Source organism: Argiope bruennichi, chromosome 7 (assembly GCF_947563725.1).
Source record: "Argiope bruennichi chromosome 7, qqArgBrue1.1, whole genome shotgun sequence".
NCBI lineage: Eukaryota > Metazoa > Arthropoda > Arachnida > Araneae > Araneidae > Argiope > Argiope bruennichi.
In genome coordinates, this window is record NC_079157.1 from 6,111,004 (window position 1) to 6,134,885 (window position 23,882).

General features: G+C 41.2%; 2 protein-coding genes across 2 annotated transcripts; one reads left to right on the forward strand and one right to left on the reverse strand.

Annotated features, from left to right (window-relative positions):
- Positions 1-4,605: 4,605 nt before the first annotated feature.
- LOC129975018 (uncharacterized) lies at positions 4,606-5,883 on the reverse strand. Its single transcript, XM_056087877.1, has one exon. The coding sequence runs from the start codon at positions 5,881-5,883 to the stop codon at positions 4,606-4,608; it is 1,278 nt and encodes a 425-aa protein (XP_055943852.1).
- A 4,731-nt stretch (positions 5,884-10,614) lies between these two features.
- On the forward strand, positions 10,615-11,856 carry LOC129975019 (uncharacterized). Its single transcript, XM_056087879.1, has one exon. The coding sequence runs from the start codon at positions 10,615-10,617 to the stop codon at positions 11,854-11,856; it is 1,242 nt and encodes a 413-aa protein (XP_055943854.1).
- Positions 11,857-23,882: the final 12,026 nt, after the last annotated feature.

Genomic DNA, 23,882 nt, shown 5'->3' on the forward strand with positions numbered 1-23,882 from the left:
ACTCCTACCCCTGGCATAAGTTATTCTTCAGCAGTTAAAACATCATTTTGCGAGAACTGCTCTTGTAAAAATTGTAAAAACCTTGCCACAAAACCTAGAAATCCCAGGAAAAATTCAGATTCCGATACAGACCATTCTACAAGTGCACCTGAAACATCTCAAGTTGGCAAACTAAATCCAAAAGCTAAACGAAAATCTCAAAATTCACTGAAACTGCAGCTTGCAAAACGCGGCCTTTCGCATAAGGACCTCACTCTGAAATTAAAAAAGTCCAAATCAAAAAATTCCGTCGCCTTAGGGTTAGCGACGCAGGGTGTGGTCCATAAGGACTTGACATCTATCTTCGGTGATATTCCCCATAATAACCCTGATATAAAATTACACCCATCTGAGGATGATGATGACTTGGAGATGAGTTGCGAAATTCAGGCAACTCCAACCACTGCCTCTTCTGGTTCCTCTTCAAAAAGACTCTCTTAATGGGTACCTTCCTGTCTTGGAATTGTCGCGGCATTCGTTCCAAACTTAATGACATCAAGACCATTTTCAATACATTTCATCCCATCTGTTTTGGGGTTCAAGAAACGTTCTTGACACCCAATATTCCCATAAAATTGCGTGGCTATAACTGTACTAGGAAAGATGCAGACACAGGGCCTCGAACTTCTGGTGGTGTCTGTATCTTTACATCCAATTTATATCCCAGTACATCTCTTACTTTACACACATCTCTACAGGCTGTGGCTGTGCAGGTTCACACAAGAACATTGGTCACAGTCTGTTGTGTTTATTTACCGCCACATGATGTCATTTGTCAGCAAGATCTCAACAACTTAGTGGACCAGCTTCCTTCACCTTTCATCTTACTTGGCGATTTCAATGGCCATAGTACTTTGTGGGGTTCAGATAATACAAACACTCGTGGTCAGCAGATAGAACAATTTATTTCCAACAACTCGCTCTGCTTGCTCAATAATAATGAGAAAACATATTTTCATGAACCCACACGTACATTCCACAGCCTTGATCTGGCCATATGTTCTCCAGAACTCCTGCCGTTTTTGGCCTTTGAAGTAAGTACTAATTTGTACAATAGTGACCATTTTCCTATTGTCGTCTGCCATGCTGATAGCGGCGGTGCGACTCTTTGTCCTCCGCGTTTCTTATTCCAGCGGGCAGACTGGACTGCTTTCTCTCAAATGGCAGCTATAACGGAGACGATGGTCAATACATCAGACATCTCGGAAGCAGTTCAAAATGTCGTTGATAGTATAATATGTGCCGCAACTTCCACTATTCCTAAGAGTTCACCACGTCTAAGAAAATTTCGAAAACCATGGTGGAACAAAGCCTGTCAGGATAGTTACAAGAATCAAAAAAGACTCTGGAACATCTTTCGAAGGTACCCAACAACTGAGAACTTTGTCGCTTTTAAAAGAGCCAAAGCGCTAGCTCGTCGCACTCGGCGTCGTAGCCAAAGAGACTCATGGGTTAATTTTGTATCATCCATTACATGCAGGACGTCCAGTAAACTTCTGTGGAAAAAGGTAAAGGCTGCTAATGGGATCTATCGTGAAGCTTCGATTCCTGTATTAAAAACAGGAAATGTGATGCATTCCGACCCCATTGATGTAGCTAATATTCTTGGCCAAGCGTTCGCACGTGTTTCTGCAGCAGATTCTTATACTCCTGATTTTCTGGCAATTAAGAATCGCTCAGAACGGTTGCGGCTGCTTTTTAATACTCAAAGTGCCTTTCCTTATAACTCTGAATTCAGAATGTATGAACTGGAATTGGCCTTGTCTCATGTCCATGATACGAGCCCTGGACCAGATGGAATCACGTATAACATGCTTCGCCATTTGAATACTACTTCCCTGTCCAATCTGTTAATGCTTTTCAACAGAATTTGGACTGAACAGAAGTACCCTTCACAATGGCGAGAAGCTATTGTGATTCCAATCTTAAAACCTGGTAAAGAGACATCGAACCCTCTGAATTACAGGCCGATTGCGTTGACAAATTGCCTTTGCAAGACCTTCGAGCGCATGGTCAATGCTCGTTTAATGTTCGAATTGGAAAAACAAGGATGCATCTCCCCGTTGCAGAGTGGTTTCCGTAGAGGTCGGTCTACTTTTGACAACCTCGTTTTGCTGGAAACCGAAATACGCAACGCATTTGTCAGGAGGAATCACCTTGTCTCAATATTCTTCGATATCGAAAAAGCGTATGACCGTGCATGGCGCTATGGTATACTTTCCACCCTTTTTAACTTTGGGTTTAGAGGAAATTTGCCCGTATTTTTGGAAAACTTTTTATCCCATAGAACGTTTCGAGTTAGGGTTGCTAATTTTTACTCTGATTCTTTTATCCAATCTGAGGGAGTTCCTCAAGGAAGCGTCCTCAGTGTGACACTTTTTATAGTTCATCTGAGCCAAGTTTTATCGATTTTATCGCCCTCTGTTAATGGAACACTTTATGTAGACGATTTGCAGATCTCCTGCCAAGGTAGTAATATGAATCTAATTGAACGACAACTACAAAATGCAGTAAACAGTGTGGTGGCTTGGTGCAATAACAACGGCCACAGAATCTCTCCTGAGAAGAGTCAGTGCATCCATTTCTGCAGAAAGAGAAATGTACATTTGGATCCCGCTATATACATTGGACGTACAACTATTCCAGTTGTGAATGAGACCCGATTTTTGGGAGTTATCTTTGATCGGAAATTGACCTTCTTACCACACATCCTATACCTCCGGACGCGGTGTGAGAAAATATTAAATATCTTAAAGGTGCTTTCCAGAACATCTTGGGGTGCCGATCGTGCTTCCCTACTGCGAATTTATGAAGCAGTCATCCTTTCCCGTATCGACTATGGGTGTATGGTGTATGGGTCGGCCCGATCTTCTGTTTTGCGGCGGTTGGACGCCGTGCACCATTCAGCTTTACGGATCTGTTCTGGTGCATTTCGCACGTCTCCTGTAGAGAGTTTGCATGTTATTTGTAACCAACTACCTCTATGCTTAAGGCGCCAAAAAATATCTGCCTTGTATTATTTCCGATCAAAATCTGTTCCAAGACATCCTATAAGTCAAATAACACTACCGCTTAGCCTCGGCAGACTTTATGATGCTCGGCCCTTTCATATTATGCCTTTCTGTGAGAGAGTAAAAAAGTTCTTACAAGACTTCGACTTTGATAATGTTGGTATCAAATCTATTGATTATTGCTTCCCTCCTTGGGATATACCACAAATTACTTATTTGAATCCCTTTACAGGATTTGACAAGTCATTAACTGCTCCTATTATTTTTCAGCAACTCTTTCTATATCATCGCTATCGGTATTCTTCTTTCGTTCCAATTTATACAGATGGTTCAAAATCCGATGGACATGTTGGTTGTGGCATAATACTTTCATCCGATACATTTAATTACCGTCTGCATAACTTTTCCTCGGTATTTACTGCTGAGCTATTAGCAATACTCTGTGCTTTAAAGAAAATTTTGCATTCTTCTCAAAGAAAATTTATGATTTATACCGATAGCATGAGTGCACTAGAAACGCTTTCTCACTACCACAATCGAATACATCCCATTGCTATCCGTATTCTATACACTTTACGTCTCTTGCAGAATGAGGGCTTCCAAATTAATTTTTGTTGGATTCCGAGTCATGTGGGCATCGCTGGCAATGAAAAGGCGGACACTGCTGCAAAATCGGCATCGGTTACCTTGAACCAAGGACTTCCGTACACTGATGTGAAGAAGTCCTTCAATAGTCTTATTTTTATAATTTGGCAAAACCAATGGGATTTGCAGTCCCATAACAAATTGCATGACGTGAAATCCAACATTGGATTATGGCCCGTTCTACCTATACGAGAGGAAGATGTCAAATTGAACCGCCTCCGTATAGGACATACTCGCTTCACGCACAAGCATCTGATTTTTGGTGAAAGGGTGCCAGTGTGCCAAACATGTCAAGCTGATTTTACCATCAAGCACATTTTAATTGAATGCCCATGTTTTAACTCGTATCGATTACACTACTTTAAGTCATTATCATTAACCCTACAGGAATTGGTGGGTGAAAAACATCACCCAAACCTTTTTAAATTTTTAAGAACCATTGGATTTTATATTCGCATTTAACACTTTTTATTGATTTATCGTCTTTTATTTATTAAATTTGTTTCAACACCTTTTATGTGAAAATCTATTCTCAAACTTTCATTTGGAATTTTTACTCTTTGAATGTGTTTTATATCATCCGAATTTGCGTATTTTACTTTATATTAGACTTTATGATGTTTGGTTCTTTTTAATCTAGTAGCATTTCATACCATGTGCTTGGCGCAGCTTGGCCAAAAATGGCTCTTGCGCCAAAAAAATCCAAACAACCAAACCAAACCAAACCAAACCAAACCAGTGTTAGCATCTTTCCGAGCACAGTTATAACCACGGATTTTCACAGCAATGTCATGTTTCAGGAATGTTTCCTGAAAAGCAAAACAAGCAGGATGGAGCTGATTAAGAATATGCTTTATGCCAAGAACTTTGGACCGAAGACCACGACAGTTCCAAGAGATGAAAGTTCCCATCAAGTAACAGAAGTATCGAGTTTATAATGGCAAGTGTTATGAAGAGTTGGCGAAACATCGCAACTCATTTGCAATTCATCCTCCTCGTCAGACGGATGGAGGGAGATGGAATCGGGACTTTTAGGTGAGCCAAAGATGGACGTTAAGTCCTTATGGACATTACCTTTCGTCGCAAGTCCCAAAGCGACAGAACTTTGTGTTGCAGATTTTTTTAACTTCGTTCTTAGTTCTTTTGGTGAGAGTCCCCGTTTTGACAGCTTTAGCTTTAGTGCTCTTTGAGAATTGGAGTTTGATTTCGATTTCGATCGGACTGGTTTGCTAGTTTCTGGTGCACTGGATGGTGAATTTTCAATCTCAGAATCGGAAGAGTTTTTGACAGTTGTAGTTTGGGAGTTATATTTCACACAGTTTGTGCATTGACAGTTTGCACAAAAGGGTGTTTTTACAACGGAAGCATAACTCACACCAGGTTTGGGTGTTTGAGCTAATACTTTTTGTCTTGCCTCAGAATAAGAAATTGATTCTTTAAATTTAATCGAAGTTATTTGCTTTTCAATTTTCCAGCGTTCGCAGGCTCGAGAAAATGATGCGTGGCAGCCTCCGCAGTTCACGCATTTTTCGGGGGCGTTACACTGTTCACTATCGTGGTCTTTTCCTGCACAGCGGGCACATGTTAGTGTCCCGCGGCAACTAATCTTCGAGTGGCCGAAACGCTGGCATTTGAAACATCTCAAAGGGTTTGGGATATACTGTCGGACCAGAAGTTTAATATATCCAGCATATATAAATTCTGGGATTGTTGGTCTGTGGAATGTAAGGATATAATGCTTTGTGGGAAGGAGTTGTTCATCCCGCCTAATTGTAATTTGGCGTACATGGGTCACTCCTTGGGATTTCAATTCCGCAGTGATCTCTTCAAGGGGAACATTGAACAATTCACCACATGTGATTACACCCTTTGAAAAATTTAACGATGTATGAGAGGCAGCGGTTACAGGGATATGAGCTATAGCTTTCATTTTCATTACTTGCTGTGCTTGCTTTTTGTTGGAGACTTCGATCAGCAAGTCACCAGAACGCATTTTACGTGTTGAAATAACATCACCAATTGTTGCAGAGATAGCCTTCTGCACAAGAAAAGGTGATACAGAATTAAAGGTTTCGTTTTTGTCAGAAATTCTTTTAAGTATAAAAAAGCGATCAAATTGTGGAAGGTTGGTAAAAAGGTTAGGTACTTTGCGATGCCCACTGAAGGGAGATTTCTTGGAGGAGCCCATGCGATATTATAGATGATTCAGGTCCGACGGCACCGCCCACCACGGAGCCCAACAAGGGATGGCAGCCACCGGCTCTAGACATCTAGCCTCGGCACTTACCATAGTGCTAATCGGTTACCTATACGCTCGGAGTTACCCCCGGGGACAGTGACCACCCTTAACGCCAAGCCCAAGGAGTAACCCCTTCGCTTGATCCCTAGCAGACTAGCCACTCAGGTGACTAGGTACCAGCCGATTGATACACCGGGGACCACAGTGCACCACCCGTCTTTCTAATGGGTCGCCACGCACGGCCAACACGTGGGGTTTTGGCTGTCCATGAGAAGCAAGAAGCAAACAGAGCGGCGACAGCTTCTCATGGAGAGCTCCCTCGCTTGCCGTCGAGGGAAGGAAAAACACAGCAGATAGCAGAAGGCGTAGGGGAGTGGAAACGTAAAGGGAGTAAAGATCCCTGGGAACCTCGGGATTGGGACACCCGTACTCACCTATAGTAGGTGAGCCCCTGAGGGGGGGGATATGTTGGAATATCGTATGTCTGAGGACTTAGAAGACTCGCCAGAAACTATAAGTCCTCCTCCCCCGATTAAATATAAAAAAGAAAAGAAAAAAAAACCTTATTCCAACGAAATATAACTCGTAGCGAACTTGTACCTTACTTTTTTGTCTTTTCGATGCTGTTTTTTTGCTTTCAACATTAGAAGATTCACATCTTGAAATTTATTATATTTGCTTTTGTAATGTGTATATATATTGAATTTTATCTATATGTTTGCATCTCTAATGATATTTTAATTTTTTCCAACATTTTTTCTTAAGCATATTTTGTATAGTTTTTTAAATTTGACAATTTCTCTATTGGAATCAGATAAGAAAAAAGGTTTTAAATTTCACTATTTTTCAATTTCGCTGTAATTTTAAAATGTTTTTAGAATTTTAACTTTTTATAGTACATTACCATATGTTTTAAACCACGATCCTGTTTATCCACCATAAGTTTGGCGCAGTATGGCCAAATTTGGCTCTTGCGCCAGTAAAACTCACTCAACCAACCAATTAATGTTTTAAGTGCTGTTATTTAAATAGATTTGAAACTTTTTTTATCGCACGTATGGCGCAGTTTGGCCGAGATTGGCCCTTGCGCCAAAAACTCCAAACCAAACCAAAACCCAGCCATTTGACTGGTCTGCTCAAGGGGATCAAGCGAAGGGGCCACCTTCTGGGGCTCTGCGTTAAGGGTGGTAGACGTTCCTGGAAGTGGCTCTCAGCGTATAGGTTCCGGCCAGCACCATGGTAAGCGCCGAGGCTGGGAATGTCTAGAGCCGGTGGCTGCCATCCCTTGTTGGGCTCCGTGGTGGGCGGTGCCGTCGGAACCCGAATTTTTTTCTGACTCTTATGGGTTTTTTTTCTTCCGACACTGAACCGTTTTCTGAAACTGCTCGTTTTGTTATTCTTTCCATTACTGATGGAAAAATATCTCAATTATCTCCTTTTGCCGTTGAAAAAGCTTTGAAAGGTATTGGCGGTAGTCCAAAATCAGTCAAGAAACTTCGGTCGGGCGACTTATTGATCGAAACAACTTCTGCTCTTCAAACCAAATCCTTTTTGCAAGCAAAATCATTTTTAAATCATCCAGTTTCTGTAACACTTCACCGAACACTTAATTTCTGCCGTGGTGTTATATCTGAAAAGGAACTCTTGAATTCTCCAGAAAGTGAAATTCTTGATGGCCTTGCCAGCCAAGGTGTAATTGCAGTGAAACGCATTTTTATGAAAAAAGGAAATACTCTGGTTGCCACTAATAGTATTATCTTAACTTTTAATACAACGAAATTACCATCCAGCATTAAAACAGGCTACTTAAACTGTAAAGTACGCCCTTATATACCTAATCCTATCAGGTGCTATAATTGCCAACGTTTCGGTCATTCCAAGACAGCTTGTAGAGGGACACAGACCTGTTCTAGATGTGCAACTGCTGGCCATCAAGCCAATGAGTGCACTGCAGACCCACAATGTGTAAATTGTAAACAAGCACATCAATCTGACTCTCGAGACTGTCCACAATGGAAATTAGAAAAGAAAATCCAAGAACTTAAAATAAAGAAAAACATATCATACTTTGAAGCAAAAAAGCTGTTGACACCTGAACAAAGGCCACTTTCTTATAGCAATGCAGTGAAATCAGTAACTTCCTCAAGTACACTGACTGATGAAAACATTACAAAAATAATTTGCCCCCCGTTATCTAAATTAAAACCGATAGCTAAGAATTTTCCACTCAATAATACTTCTGCATCCATTGAAACTGGGAAATCCAAACCAAACACCAAGCAGAAAGTTGAGACTAAGAAAGCAAACAAAAAATCTGACCAAATAAAACAAACTAAAGAAACAAAAGACAATAAACGAACTAAAATTTTAACAGAGCGTAGAGCCCAAATGAGGTCTTCACCAAAACATTCCTTAACACAGGAAGACTTCTTAAAAGAACAGAAAAAGATTAAAGACAAAGAATCGGACAGTGATCCTCTCTTCAGTGTTCACTTGTCTGACGAAGAAATGTCCTTTAGTGACTCGAACGAATCGGTCTCCTCTAAGAAATTATAAAGCAGTTTTTCTCCTTTCTTCCCCTCTTTAATGGCAGACTTTCTTTCTTGGAATTGTCGTGGGCTAAAAACTAAAATATCAGACTTAAAAGATCTCATCAATACCTATGCACCAGTATGTGTCGCTTTACAAGAGACCCATCTGAAACCGGGCGATAATATCCATGTTTCAAACTACACTGCTTATTACAAAAATCATATAAATGATAGAGCTACAGGTGGAGTTTCACTGCTTGTTGCAAGCGGCCACCCGTCCACTCCGTTGAATTTAAACACAAATTTACAGGCTATTGCTGTTCGAATACATATAAAATCCTTGATAACCATATGTAATTTATATTTACCTCCCAATGAACACATCAATCAAACAGATTTAAATTGTTTAATTCAACAACTTCCTACTCCGTTTCTTATCATCGGAGATTTTAATGGCCATAGCCTCATTTGGGGAAATTCTGACACCAATGCAAGGGGTTTACAGATTGAAAAACTTTTACAGGATCACAATCTATGCCTTCTAAATACAGACGAACTAACGTATTTCCACCAGTCTACAAAATCCTTCCATGCAATCGAACTTGCCATTTGTTCTCCATCAATCTTACCGTTTCTTAATCTGACTGTAGACAAGTATCTCCACAACAGTGACCATTTTCCTCTGATTATAACTGATAATAGGCATAACCATCATCATTTTTATCAACCATCTAGATATATATTCACAGCAGCTGACTGGAATACATTCTCTGTTCTTTCAAAAATAAGTAAAATTATGGTAAAGAATTATTCTATTGATCAAGCATTAGACTTAATTACCCAAACTATAATCCATGCTGCGAATGCGTCCATCCCGCAGACTAAATGCACTCGGAGGAAGCAAAGTAAACCATGGTGGAATAGTGACTGTCAACAAGCCCGTAAGAAACAGAGGAAAGCATGGAACAACTTTTGAAGATACCCCACAACCGAAAACTTAATTGTATACAAAAGAGCCAAAGCAGAGTCACGACGTATTCAACGATATAGTCGTAGAATGTCGTGGCAAAAATTTGTTTCAACATTAAAAGTTCCTATTTCAAGCCGAGAACTTTGGCAAAAAGTTAAAAAAGCTACAGGCACTCCTTTTTCTAATACTGTATCAATATTAAATGTTAATAATCAGACTATTTCAAATTTAAAAGACATAGCCAATACAATAGCTTCTACTTTAGCAAGTGTATCCTCCAGTGAAAATTATAATCCACAATTTTTAAATTTCAAAAGACTTTCTGAGAACAAAAAATTGAATTTTGAGTCACAATCTGATTTGCCTTACAATAGTAATTTTACATTTCAAGAACTTCAGTTTGCTTTATCAAATGTTCATAAATCTTCTCCTGGTCCAGATAACATCAGCTATGCAATGATCCAGCATTTAACTTACGAATCGCAGAAAAACTTGTTGTATCTCTTTAATCGAATTTGGAAGGAACAATATTTTCCGTCTTCTTGGCAACAGGCAATAATTATTCCTCTCTTAAAGCCCAATAAAGATCCCACGAATCCTTTGAACTATCGCCCAATAGCTTTAACAAACTGTCTGTGCAAACTCTTAGAAAAAATGATTAACCGACTACTTATATACTTTTTGGAAACAAACAAAATTCTTAGTCAGTTCCAACCCCTCAGGGGCTCACCTACTATGGGTGAGTACGGGTGTCCCAATCCCGAGGTTCCCAGGGATCTTTACTCCCTTTCTGTTCGCACTCCTCTACGCCTTCTGCTTTCTGCTGTTTTTTCTTTCCCTCGACGGCAGGCGAGGGAGCTCTCCATGAGAAGCTGTCGCCACTCTGTTTGCTTCTTGCTTCTCATGGACAGCCGAAAACCCCACGTGTTTGCCGTGCGTGGCGACCCATTAGACGGGTGGTACATTACGGTCTCCGGTGTATCAATCGGCTGGTATCCCAACCATTTGGCTGGTCTGCTCAAGGGGATCAAGCGAAGGGGTCACCTTCTGGGGCTCTGCGTTAAGGGTGGTAGACGTTCCTGGAAGTGGCCCTTAGCGTATAAGTTCTGGCTAGCATCAGGGTAAGCGCCGAGGCTGGAGGCAACCAGAGCCGGTGGCTGCCTTCCCTTGTTGGGCTCCATGGTGGGCGGTGCCGTCGGAGCTCGAATTTTTGTCCCTTTTTGCATGGGTTTTTCAGACACTTCGCCACGTTTTCCTATCACCGAAGATACTAGATTTCTAATCTTACACACGCCAAAGACCTTTCATAAAGTTTCACCTTTTCTAGTTCAAAAATTGATCACTTCATTTATTGGTGATGTTAAATCTACAAAAAAACTTCCATCTGGGGATCTTTTAATTGAGACCTCATCAAAAGCTCAGATTGCTGCTATACAGAAATTAACAAAACTTGGAGACTTCCCTGTAGAGGTAACTCCTCACAGGACGCTGAATTTTTCTAGAGGGGTCATCTCTGATATAGATCTTTTTGATTGTTCAGAGACTGAACTCGTTCAGGAATTACGTTCTCAAAAAGTTTGTGCAGCTCATCGTATAAAAATTAAACGCAACGGCACATTGATTCCAACAAAACATGTCATTCTGACCTTCAGTAGTCCAGAACTTCCGAAATTTATACGAGCTGGCTACGTACAATCCAAAGTTAAACCTTATGTTCCTAATCCTCTGCGTTGCTTCAAATGTCAGAGATTCGGACATTCACAGGGAACTTGCCGTGGCAGCCTTAGATGTGCTAAATGCTCAGCTGATGACCATGAAACGTCAGTTTGTAGCTCTCAAGCTTTGAAATGTTTAAACTGCTCTGGACCCCACCCTGCTTATTCTCGTGATTGTCCTAAATGGAAGATGGAGAAAGAAATCCAAAGCCTGAAAGTTAAAAGAAATATCACCTATGCAGAAGCGAGAAAGTTTGTTTTAGACAGGACACCTAAACCTGGCCTTTCTTATAGTGGAGCCATGAAATCAACATTAAAATGTACTGGCTCTCAGACAGAGATTACAGACATTATAACTACGAACACATGTTCTTGTAAACATTTGGCTCAGGAATCAGTTAAGATCAATAACTTTCAAAAAACTGAAACCAGCCGAAATCAAGCTTCTACTTCGACAAAAAATTCTCCACCTCTTTCTCAATCCAAAGATTCTGAATTTTCTTTGGCTCGTTTCCCTAAGAAGAAACGCAAGAAAGCAAAATCTCCAAGTGCCAAAAGATCTGACACTGAGATCCCTCCTAAACCTCCAGATATCCCTACTACTTCAGATTCTGTTCTATCAATTTGTCCATCTACATCTGATATCTCTGATGTAGAAATGGATCAACATTTTCCTAATAAATCGCCCCCAGGAGGCCATACGTAGCTTTTTCAATTCTTCCTTTGTTTTTTAGTTATTTTTATGTCTGGTTTCATTTCATGGAATTGTCGTGGGTATCGTTCTAAAACTGTCGAAATAAAATCGATTTTAAATGAATACAAGCCTGCCTGTGTTGCCTTACAAGAGACATATTTAAAACCCTCAATAATTTCTAAAATTAGAGGATACAGCTGTGTACGGAGAGATGCGAATGCAAATTCAAATGTTAGTGTTTCGGGAGGTATTTGCATTTTCACTGCCAACCTCTACCCCAGCACACATCTTATTCTTCATACCAATTTACAGGCTGTTGCTGTTCAAATCCACATAAAGAGACTCGTAACAGTTTGCTGCATATATCTACCTCCACGTGAAGTGATTTCACAAGAAGAATTAAATTCCTTAATAGATCAACTTCCTGTTCCTTTTATATTGCTTGGTGATTTTAACGGACATAGCGTCCTATGGGGAAATGAAGATACTAACCCTCGTGGCCAGCAAATTGAACAATTGATTCACGATTATAATCTCTGCCTGTTAAATGGTGATGAAAAGACATATTTTCACGAGCCCACTCGTTCATTCCACTCATTAGACCTTGCTATATGTTCTCCAATATTGCTCCCACTTTTAAATTTTTCCGTTGGAACAGATCTTCTCAATAGTGACCACTTTCCAATTTTGATTGACCTTGCTGATAGTGTTAGGATGGCACAACGACCATCTGTCTACTTATTCCAACGGGCAGATTGGGACAGCTTTCAGCAGTTGGCGACAATCACTGAGGCAATGGTTAATTGTTTGGATATCTCAGAGGCAGTTAAACAAATAACTGAAATCATATTATATGCCGCTGATACTGCAATCCCGAAAAGTTCTACCAGACCTCATAAACTTTCAAAACCTTGGTGGAATAATGCCTGCCGTGAAGCACAGAAGGCGCAAAGTAAGCGATGGGACATTTTTCGAAGGCGCCCGACAACAGAAAATCTCGTTGCATTCAAATATGCAAAGGCATATGCTCGCAAAATACGAAGACGTAGTCAGAGAGAATATTGGATTCGATATGTCTCTAGTATTAGATCCAATATTTCTAGTAAAATTTTATGGAAAAAAGTAAAGGCTGCCAACGGTATGTATCAGGAATTTACCTTTTCTATTTTAAAAAAGAATTCTTTCACATACTCATCACCACGTGACATTGCAAATATTATTGGTGAAACATTTTCCAAAGTGGCTAGCTCAGATAGCTATAATCCTACCTTTTTAAACATAAAAAACTGTGCTGAGCGACAACCAATTAACTTTAAAGTACGCCATACCCTCCCATATAACTCTGAATTCGATATGTGTGAACTGCAAAAGGCACTTTCCAAATCTAATAATACCAGCCCGGGACCTGATAAAATTTCATACCACATGCTTCGTCACTTAAGTGTTCCTTCGCTTTACAACATTCTTCGCCTTTATAACAGAATCTGGAATGAAGGAATTTTTCCATCGCAATGGCAGGAAGCTATTATCATTCCAGTTTTGAAACCAGGGAAAGATCCGACAGATCCTTCAAACTATCGCCCCATTGCACTTACGAGCTGTCTAAGCAAAACATTTGAAAGAATGGTCAATTTTCGACTGATCCATCAACTGGAATCGGAAAAACTCATACCATTACATCAAAGTGGATTTCGCAGAGGTAGATCTACTCTGGACAATATTCTACAGCTGGAGACGGAAATCCGTAATGCATTTGTGCGCAAAAATCATTTGGTATCGATATTCATAGATATTGAAAAGGCATATGATCAGACTTGGCGTTATGGGATACTTCGAACCCTCTTTCAGTTTGGGTTTCGAGGCCAATTGCCGCTTTTTATTGAAAATTTTTTATCTCACCGTGTTTTTAAGGTCCGTGTTGGATCGACGTTATCCGATTCTTTTATTCAAATGGAAGGCGTTCCTCAGGGTAGCGTATTAAGCGTTACCCTTTTTATCATCCACATTTCTAAAGTTCTTTTAATACTTCCTTCATCAGTTTTAGGCACATTGTATGTAGATGATTTACAAATTTCTTGCCAGGGATCAAACATGAGACTGATTGAAAGGCAGCTGCAGACTGCTGTGAATAGTCTTGTCAAATGGTGTGATCAGAATGGATACAAAGTTTCATCAAGTAAAAGTTGTTGCGTCCATTTTTGTAGAAAACGTAGTCTTCACCCTGAACCAGAAGTTTATATAAGCAACAGAGTTCTTCCTGGGGTCCCAGAAGTTCGTTTTCTCGGGGTAATTTTTGATCGAAAGCTTTCTTTCCATCCTCACATCTGCTTTCTACGAAAGAAATGTGGGAAAATGCTAAATATTCTGAAGGTTCTCTCCAACACATCTTGGGGGGCTGATAGGACATCATTACTCCGAGTTTATGAAGCTCTGATTCTATCCCGAATAGACTACGGTTGTATAGCATATGGCTCTACCAGCAATACTGCTTTGAAGAAACTTGATACAATCCATCATTCTGCCCTGAGGATTTGCTCTGGAGCTTTCCGCACATCCCCAGTGCAAAGCTTATATGTGACGTGCCATCAACTTCCACTCTCTCTGCGTCGCCAGAAATTGTCATTGCAATATTATTTTAAAATTTCATCCATACCTAAGCATCCTTTAATTTACACCACTCTCAGTCAATTCTTAGAACGACTTTATAATGCTCGTCCGAGAGCTATCCGTCCGTTTTATGAACGCATGAAATCTTTCACTTCTGGCACACAACTTTCCGAAGTAAGAATATTATCTATTGACCATTTCTGCTTTCCTCCCTGGAATACACCATGTATTGCTCATATAAACCCATTCCTTGATTTCAAAAAATCTCATATTGATGCACACTCGCTTCAGCGAATATTCCTTGAACATCGTGCCCAGTATAACAACTATAAAACAATCTTTACTGATGGTTCAAAAACGATGAATCATGTCGGTTTCGGTGTTATTTCAGATAACGCTACTTATAACCATACTCTCCCCAAATATTGCTCAGTGTATACGGCAGAAGCAACTGCTATTTTATTTGCGCTACAAAGTATTTCCTCATCTGACTCTCGTAAATTTTGCATATATACCGACAACATGAGCGTTTTGCAACAATTGCAAAATTTTGATTATTCTTGTCATCCGATTGTTGCACAAATCATGGAACAACTGTCAGTACTGATGAAAAGAGACTTCGACGTAATTTTCTGCTGGGTACCAAGTCACGTTGGAATCTATGGCAATGAGCTTGCAGATCAGGCTGCAAAATTCGCTTCAATTCCTCTTGAATTTCGTGTTCCCTTCTGTGATATTTCGGGATATATCAAACGATATATCTATGAGGAGTGGCAGAAAGTTTGGGACACGCAGGTTGATAACAAACTACATGCTATTCAACCAAAAATAAATATGTGGTCAGTTTTACAAAATCGATGCGCAGATGTAAAATTAATTCGTCTACGCATTGGGCACACAAGATATACACATAGACATTTACTGTTTGGTGAACGAGTCCCTCATTGTACGAGTATAACCTACATATTGGTTCTTGTGCCAAAAAACCTCAAACCAAACCAAACCAAACCCTCATTGTACGAACTGTGGAGTAGTCAATTCAATTGCACACATTCTTACTCAATGCCCTAATTTTACTTCTGATCGTTTAACTTACTTTCATTCGCCCATTTTAAATTTACAGGACTTAGTGGGTGAGAAACCTCACTCAAAACTTTTTGACTTTTTAAAAGCCATTGGTTTTTTTCATAGTATTTAAAATTGAGATTTATTTTGATTCTTGTGTCAAATCATTATATATCGTATATCTTCTTAACTTTTGACGTTTTACAATGCATCTTTCTTTTATCTACACATTTTATAATGGAACTGTTTAAAAATCCTTGTGAATGGCGCAGCTTGTCCTAAATTGGACCTTGTGCCAAAAAACCATATCATACCATACCATACCATACCCAGGGATCTTTACTCCCTTTCTGTTCGCACTCCTCTACGCCTTCTGCTTTCTGCTGTTTTTTCTTTCCCTCGACGGCAAGCGAGGGAGCTCTCCATGAGAAGCTGTCGCCGCTCTGTTTGCTTCTTGCTTCTCATGGACAGCCAATGTCCCACGTGTTGGCCGTGCGTGGCGACCCATTTGAAAGACGGGTGGTGCACTGTGGTCCCCTGTGCATCAATCGGCTGGTAGCTAGTCACCTGAGTGGCTAGTCTGCTAGGGATCAAGCGAAGGGGTTACTCCTTGGGCTTGGCGTTAAGGGTGGTCACTGTCCCCGGGGGTAACTCCCAGCGTATAGGTTCCGGCTAGCACTAAGGTGTATGCCGAGGCTGTAAAAGACCAGAGCCGGTAATTGCCTTCCCTTGTTGGGCTCCGTGGTGGGCGGTGCCGTCGGGCCCGAATCTCTTTCAATGTCGTATGGGCTCCTCCAAACGCGGTCCCTTCGGTGGGCGTCGTATCGTACCAAATACCTTAAATATTCCAAATCACGATTCCTTTTTTGTTGTCAAGCGTGTTTCTGAGAAAAATGAAAATTTTAATTCTGTTTCACCATTTCTCGTACAGAGGGCACTCACAGCAACCATAGGCGAACTTTCTTCAATCCGAAAAATGCGTTCTGGTGACTTGCTGGTTGAAGTGAATTCAAAAAAGCAAGCCCAGCAAATATTAAAATTGAAAGCCTTAGCTACCATTCCCATTACAGTCAGTCCACACATGTCATTAAATTATTCTAAAGGCGTTATAACCTGCGGGGAATTGTTTAATGTTCCCCTTGAAGAAATATCTGCAGAACTAAAACATCAAGGTGTCACCAATGTACAACAGATCTCTATACGGCGGGATGGCCAAATCCTTCCCACTAAACATTATATACTTACTTTCCATAGTCCAAGTTTACCAGAATTTATTTATGCAGGCTACATTAAACTACCAGTAAGACATTATATTCCTAACCCGTTGAGATGTTTTCAGTGTCAGCGTTTCGGCCATTCTAAAGCCAACTGCCGCGGGACTCTTACTTGCGCCCGCTGTGCTGAGAAAGGGCACGATAGTCAGCAGTGTTCCGCACCTGAAAAGTGTGTGAACTGTGGTGGCAGTCACACTTCATTTTCTAGATCGTGCGAACGCTGGACACTTGAGAAAAAAATCATTACAGTGAAAATAAAAGAAGCCTTATCTTACCCTGAACATCATGCAATGTTCATTATACGGTTATCCATATTTTAACCGAATGTTACTCTTTTAATCACCATCGATTACTTTTTTTTGGTGCATCGTCACCACATATTTGTGACTTGGTGGGAGAACGTCCCCATTGTAACATTTTTAAATATTTGAAGACCATTGGTTTTTACCCTCACATTTGAAATTTTTTAGCTTTTATATTTGTTCCGATTCTTTTATTCTGGACTTTATGCTTTTAAGAACATTTTTCAATTATGATATTTAAAATTTTACCTTTTATTCACAGCTCTAACCACATGTTTTGGCGCAGCATGGCCATGTGTGGCCCTTGTGCCATAAAAACGGAATTAACAACAACAACATCTTACCCTGAAGCCAGAAAGAAATTTTTATCTCAAACACCGACTCCCGGTTTGAGTTATGCCTCCGCCGCACAGAAATCGTTTTGCGTAAACTGTACGTGCCAGAACTGTCTCAAAAATCCTAGCCATTCTAAAACAAATACAAAAACATCGGATTACGATTCTGGATCAAACACCAACACCACTTTAGAAATTCGTAGACCTGAAAAGGCTTTAAGAAAATCAAAATCTCAAAATTCCCTGAAGTTGAAGCTTTCTAAACGTGGCCTCTCAAAAACAAGTTTGCCTTCTAAGTTGAAATTGTCTAAAGGTCAGAAATCCGTCGCCTTGGGACTTGCGACGCAGGGCATAGTCCAAAAGGGCTTGACATCTATTTTTGGTGAAGCACCCAAAAGTCCTGAACTCATCGCGCTTCATCCGTCTGAAGAAGAGGATGAAGAAACGAGTTGCGATGTCTCGCAACACTCAAACACCGTCTCCAATACCTGTAAAACCAAAAGAACCTCTTAATGGGTACTTTCCTTTCATGGAACTGTCGCGGCCTTCGCTCCAAATTACCTGACATCAAGACAATTATTAACAAATTTCATCCTGTCTGCATTGGTGTTCAGGAAACCTTTTTGACATCTGACATTCCTGTCAAATTGCGTGGTTTCAACTGTGTGCGGAAAGATGGTGGCAACGCAGATGATAGTCATCATGGTTCTAGAGGTGTATGTATTTTTACCTCAAATCTTTATCCAAGCACACCTCTCACTTTGCATACTACTCTGCAGGCTGTGGCTGTGCAAGTTCACACACGAGCTTTGGTCACAGTCTGCTGTATTTATCTACCGCCCAATGATGCCATTTCTCAACAGGATCTCGATAATTTAGTGGAGCAACTTCCTTCGCCTTTTATTTTGCTTGGTGATTTCAACGGCCATAGTACATTGTGGGGTGCAGATAGTACAAACTCTCGTGGGCGGCAGATTGAACAGTTTATTAATAATAACTGTCTCTGTCTGCTCAATAATGATGAGAAGACATACTTTCATGCGCCCACACGCAGCTTCCACAGTATTGATTTGGCCATATGTTCTCCTGAGCTCATGCCGTTGCTGACTTTTGCAGTAAGTGAGGACCTTTATAATAGTGACCACTTCCCTGTTATGGTCTCACATGCTGATAGAGACGGTATGACATCTTGTCCTCCACGTTTTCTATTCCAGCGGGCAGACAGGTATACTTTCAAACTTTTAGCACAAATCACAGAGAACATGATCAATACTTGCGACATCACTGAAGCAGTACAACATGTCGTTGAGAGCATAATAAATGCCGCAAATGCCACCATTCCAAAGAGTTCCCCACGTCTGAGAAAATTTCGGAGACCGTGGTGGAATGAAGCTTGCCGCGATAGTTACAAGAACCAAAAGAGACTTTGGAACAAATTTAGGAGGTACCCAACGACGGAGAACTTAGTCGCTTTTAAAAGAGCCAAGGCCCTTGCACGTCGTATACGTCGTCGTAGTCAGAGGGAATCCTGGATTAATTTTGTCTCGTCCATTACATCTTCGACTCCAAGTAAAATGTTGTGGAATAAGGTCAAGGCCGCTAATGGGATTTATCGTGAATCTTCCATTCCTATTTTAAATACAGGAAGTACATCGTATTCATCCCCATTAGACGTTGCCAATATTCTCGGCCAAGCATTTGCACAAGTTTCCGCAATTGGTTCTTATAGTATAGAATTTAAGGCAATTAAGTATCGCGCGGAACAGTTGCCATTGCGTTTTAATGCAAGAAGAAACTTCCCATACAACTCTGAATTTAGGATGTCGGAATTGGAAACAGCCTTGTCTCAAGCCCATAATACAAGCCCGGGACCTGATGGTATCACTTACAACATGCTTCGCCATTTGAGTAAAACTTCCCTTTGCAACCTGTTAAGATTATTTAACAGGATTTGGATTGAGCAGACGTACCCTGCACAATGGCGGGAAGCTATTGTGATCCCCATCTTAAAACCTGGCAAGGATTCACGAAACCCTCTGAACTACAGACCAATAGCTCTGACAAACTGTCTATGCAAGACTTTTGAGCGGATGATTAATGCACGTCTCGTATACGAATTGGAGAAACAAGGATGCATCTCCCCGTTGCAGAGTGGTTTCCGTCGAGGTCGATCTACTTTTGATAACCTCGTTTTACTGGAAACCCAAATTCGCAACGCATTTGTAAGGAGGAACCACCTTGTCTCCATATTTTTCGATATTGAGAAAGCTTATGACCGTGCATGGCGGTATGGTATACTTTTAACACTTTTCAATCTTGGTTTTAGAGGAAATTTGCCCATTTTTATAAAAAACTTTTTATCATATCGCACTTTTAGAGTTCGAATGGGGAACTTTTATTCTAACAATTTTATTCAATCTGAGGGTGTTCCTCAGGGAAGTGTCCTCAGTGTCACTCTTTTTATTGTTCATATAAGTCAAATTTTAAATCAATTACCATCATCTGTTCATGGAAGTCTCTACGTTGACGATCTCCAAATTTCATGCGAAGGAAGTAATATGCATTTAATTGAAAGACAGCTTCAAAATGCAGTCAACAAACTAGTAACATGGTGTGATGAAAACGGGCACACCATCTCTCCAGAGAAAAGTCGGTGCCTCCATTTTTGCAGAAAACGTAGTTTTCACTCGGAACCTAATATTTATATTCGTAGCCATGCTATTCCAGTTGTTGATGAAATACGTTTTTTGGGGGTCGTATTTGACCGCAAACTCACCTTCATTCCGCATGTTTTATACTTGCGAAGGAAATGTGAGAGAACCTTGAACATCTTAAAAGTCCTCTCCAGAACTTCTTGGGGAGCAGATCGAGCCTCCCTAATCCGTATTTATGAGGCAGTCATTCTTTCCCGTATCGATTACGGATGCATGGTGTATGGATCCGCACGTCCTAGCGTTTTGCGCAGACTGGATACTATCCATCATTCTGCATTAAGAATCTGCTCTGGTGCCTTTCGAACATCCCCGATAGAAAGTTTATACAATATTTGTTATCAACTACCTCTCTACTTAAGGCGTAAAAAAATTGCAGCCTTGTATTACTTCCGAACGCAGTCTCTCCCGAAGCACCCTATATCTGAATTAACACTTCCAGTTGGTCTTGGGAGAATTTATGACATTCGTTCCTCTTGCATTCCACCGTTCAGTGTGAGATTGAAAAAGCTTTTGCAGGACTCGGACTTTAATTTAACAATTATGTCTACAAATGTCTTTTGCTTTGCCCCATGGGATAATCCAGAATTCTCCTTTTTAAATCCATTTTCTGGATATAATAAATCCACAACAGCATCTGTGGTTTTTCAACAGATATTTCTCTATCATCGCTGTCAGTATTCATCTTTCATCCCAGTTTTTACAGATGGCTCGAAATCAGATGGACATGTCGGATTTGGCATTGTACTTCCATCTGGTACACTGAGCTATCGTTTACATACCTGTTCTTCTGTTTTTACTGCGGAACTAATGGCAATTTCCTCTGCCCTTCATGAAATTTCAATGTCTACTTATCGCAGCTTCATTATTTATACTGACAGTATGAGTGCCTTAGAGACGCTCTCCCACCCCGACGCCCTCAGGGGCTCACCTTCTTTAGGTGAGTACGGGTGTCCCAATCCCGAGGTTCCCAGGGATCTATACTCCCTTCATGCTTACTCTCCTCTACGTCTTCTGCTTTTTGCTTGGTCCTTCCATCCCTCGACGGCAAGCGAGGGAGCTCTCCATGAGAAGCTGTCGCCGCTCTGTTTGCTTCTTGCTTCTCGTGGACAGCCAAAAACCCCACGTGTTGGCCGTGCGTGGCAACCCATTAGAAGGGTGGTGCACTGTGGTCCCCAGTGCATCAATTCGGCTGGTAACCTAACAATTTGGTTAGTTTGCTAGGGATCAAGCGAAAGGGCCATTCTCTGGGGCTTGGCGTTAAGGGTGGTCAACGTTCCTGGAGGTGGCTCTGAGCGTATAAGTCTGGACTAGCACCATGGTAAGTGCCGAGGCTGGGGTGCTCAGAGCCGGTAACTGCCATCCCTTGTAGGGCTCGGTGGTGGGCGGTGCCGTCGGGACCCGAACCTCATGACCTTTTGTGCATGGGTAAAAAAAACAAAGCTCCCTTCAGTGGGCATCAAATGCAAAACGATTTATCATGTTCAAAACATTTCGATAAGTTTTTTATTTTGAAAAGAGTATCTTCTACCAACGATACGTTTCATTCCGTTTCACCTTTTTTAGTTGAGAAAAGTATATCGGCACATCTTGGAACAGTATCAACTGTTCGGAAATTACGTTCGGGAGATTTGCTCATTGAGGTTCTCACTCAAAAACAAGCTCACCAGATTATGAAAATAACAAACATTGCATCCTTTCCAGTGACCGTCAGTGCACATTCGACTTTAAACTTTTCCAAAGGAGTAATATCTTGCGGAGAACTTTTTCATACTCCAGTTGCTCAAATAACCAAGGATTTGGAAAGTCAAGGGGTTACTCATGTCCGTCGTATAACAATACGAAAAGATGGACAACTCCTTGAAACCAAGCATTTGATACTAACATTTCATTCGTCTAAAATACCTGAATACATTAAAGCTGGTTACATGAAATTGGCAGTCCGGCCTTATATCCCGAATCCCTTGAGATGTTTCAAGTGCCAGCGTTTTGGTCACTCCAAAGCTTCTTGCCGCGGATCTCTAATCTCTAACTTGCGCCCGCTGTGCAGAAACAGGCCATGAAAACTCTGACTGTAACGCACCGGAAAAATGCTTTAATTGCAAAGGTTCGCACACGTCCTTTTCTCGCTCCTGTCCATCGTGGATATTGGAAAAAGAAGTGATTGCTGAAAAGGTGAAGAAAGGCATTTCATATCCAGAAGCAAAGCGAATGGTGAAAGCTCGTAGACCTGTTGATGGATCCAGCTATTCTAATGCTGCCAAGAAAACACTAGAAACAAGAGGCACTCAGATAATGCCTATAATCATGCATGTTGATAATAATCCGTTTCAACCATCTTATGCACCCTCTGAAATTTGTCCCAAATCTGAATCATTTATAAAAGACTTTTCACCCAGTATTCTTATGGAAGACACTACTCAAGATATCCCACAGTGTAAAGTTGCTGACACTTCACAAAACTTAGCTAGTTTCAAAACCGTTATTAACAGGAAAAAATATAAGAAAAACTCCAAGCCTAAAGATAATAAAACCATGACCACAAATATGTCCAATCGTAACACCCCCTCAGGGGCTCACCTACTATAGGTGAGTACGGGTGTCCCAATCCCGAGGTACCCAGGGATCTATACTCCCTTTACGTTTCCACTCCCCTACGCCTTCTGCTATCTGCTGTGTCTTTCCTTCCCTCGACGGCAAGCGAGGGAGCTCTCCATGAGAAGCTGTCGCCGCTCTGTTTGCTTCTTGCTTCTCATGGACAGCCAAAACCCCACGTGTTGGCCGTGCGTGGCAACCCATTTGACAGACGGGTGGTGTACTGTGGTCCCCTGTACATCAATCGGCTGGTCGCTAGCCACCTAAGTGGTTAGTTTGCTAGGGATCAAGCGAAGGGGTTACTCCTTGGGCTTGGCGTTAAGGGTGGTCACTGTCCCCGGGGGTAACTCCCAGCGTATAGGTACCGATTAGCACTAGGGTGGATGCCGAGGCTGGGAATGACCAGAGCCGGTAATTGCCTTCCCATGTTGGGCTCCGTGGTGGGCGGTGCCGTCGGACCCGAATCACTTATCATATCGTATGGGCTCCTCCAAACGTGGTCCCTTCAGTGGGCGTCGCATCGTACCAATCAATTCAAATTTTGAGAACCATTTCGACAGTTTTTTTATAATCAAACGAGTTTCTGATAATAATGAAACCTTTGAAACAGTATCACCATTTCTTGTCCAGAAGGCCGTCACCGCAACAGTTGGCGAAGTAACATCAATTAAAAAGATGCGTTCTGGTGACTTGTTAGTAGAGGTCAACTCTCGAAAGCAAGCCCAGAACATACAAAAATTGAAAGCCCTTGCAACTATTCCAATCAGCGTCAGTCCCCATGCATCCTTAAATACCTCTAAAGGAGTAATCACTTGTGGGGAAATCTTGAATCTCTCTGTTGATTATATAACAAATGAGTTAAAATCACAAGGAGTTGTACATGTCCGCCGAATTACCATCAGGCGTGATGGAGAAATCATTGAAACCAAACACCACATCCTAACATTTAAATCTCCAAAATTACCAGAATATATCTATGCAGGTTACATCAAACTACCCGTAAGACCATATATCCCGAACCCACTCAGATGCTTCAAGTGCCAGCGCTTTGGCCATTCAAAGACAAACTGCCGTGGTGCACTCACTTGTGCCCGATGCGCAGAAAAAGGCCACGATAGCCAGCAGTGTGCCGCAGCTGAAAAATGCGTG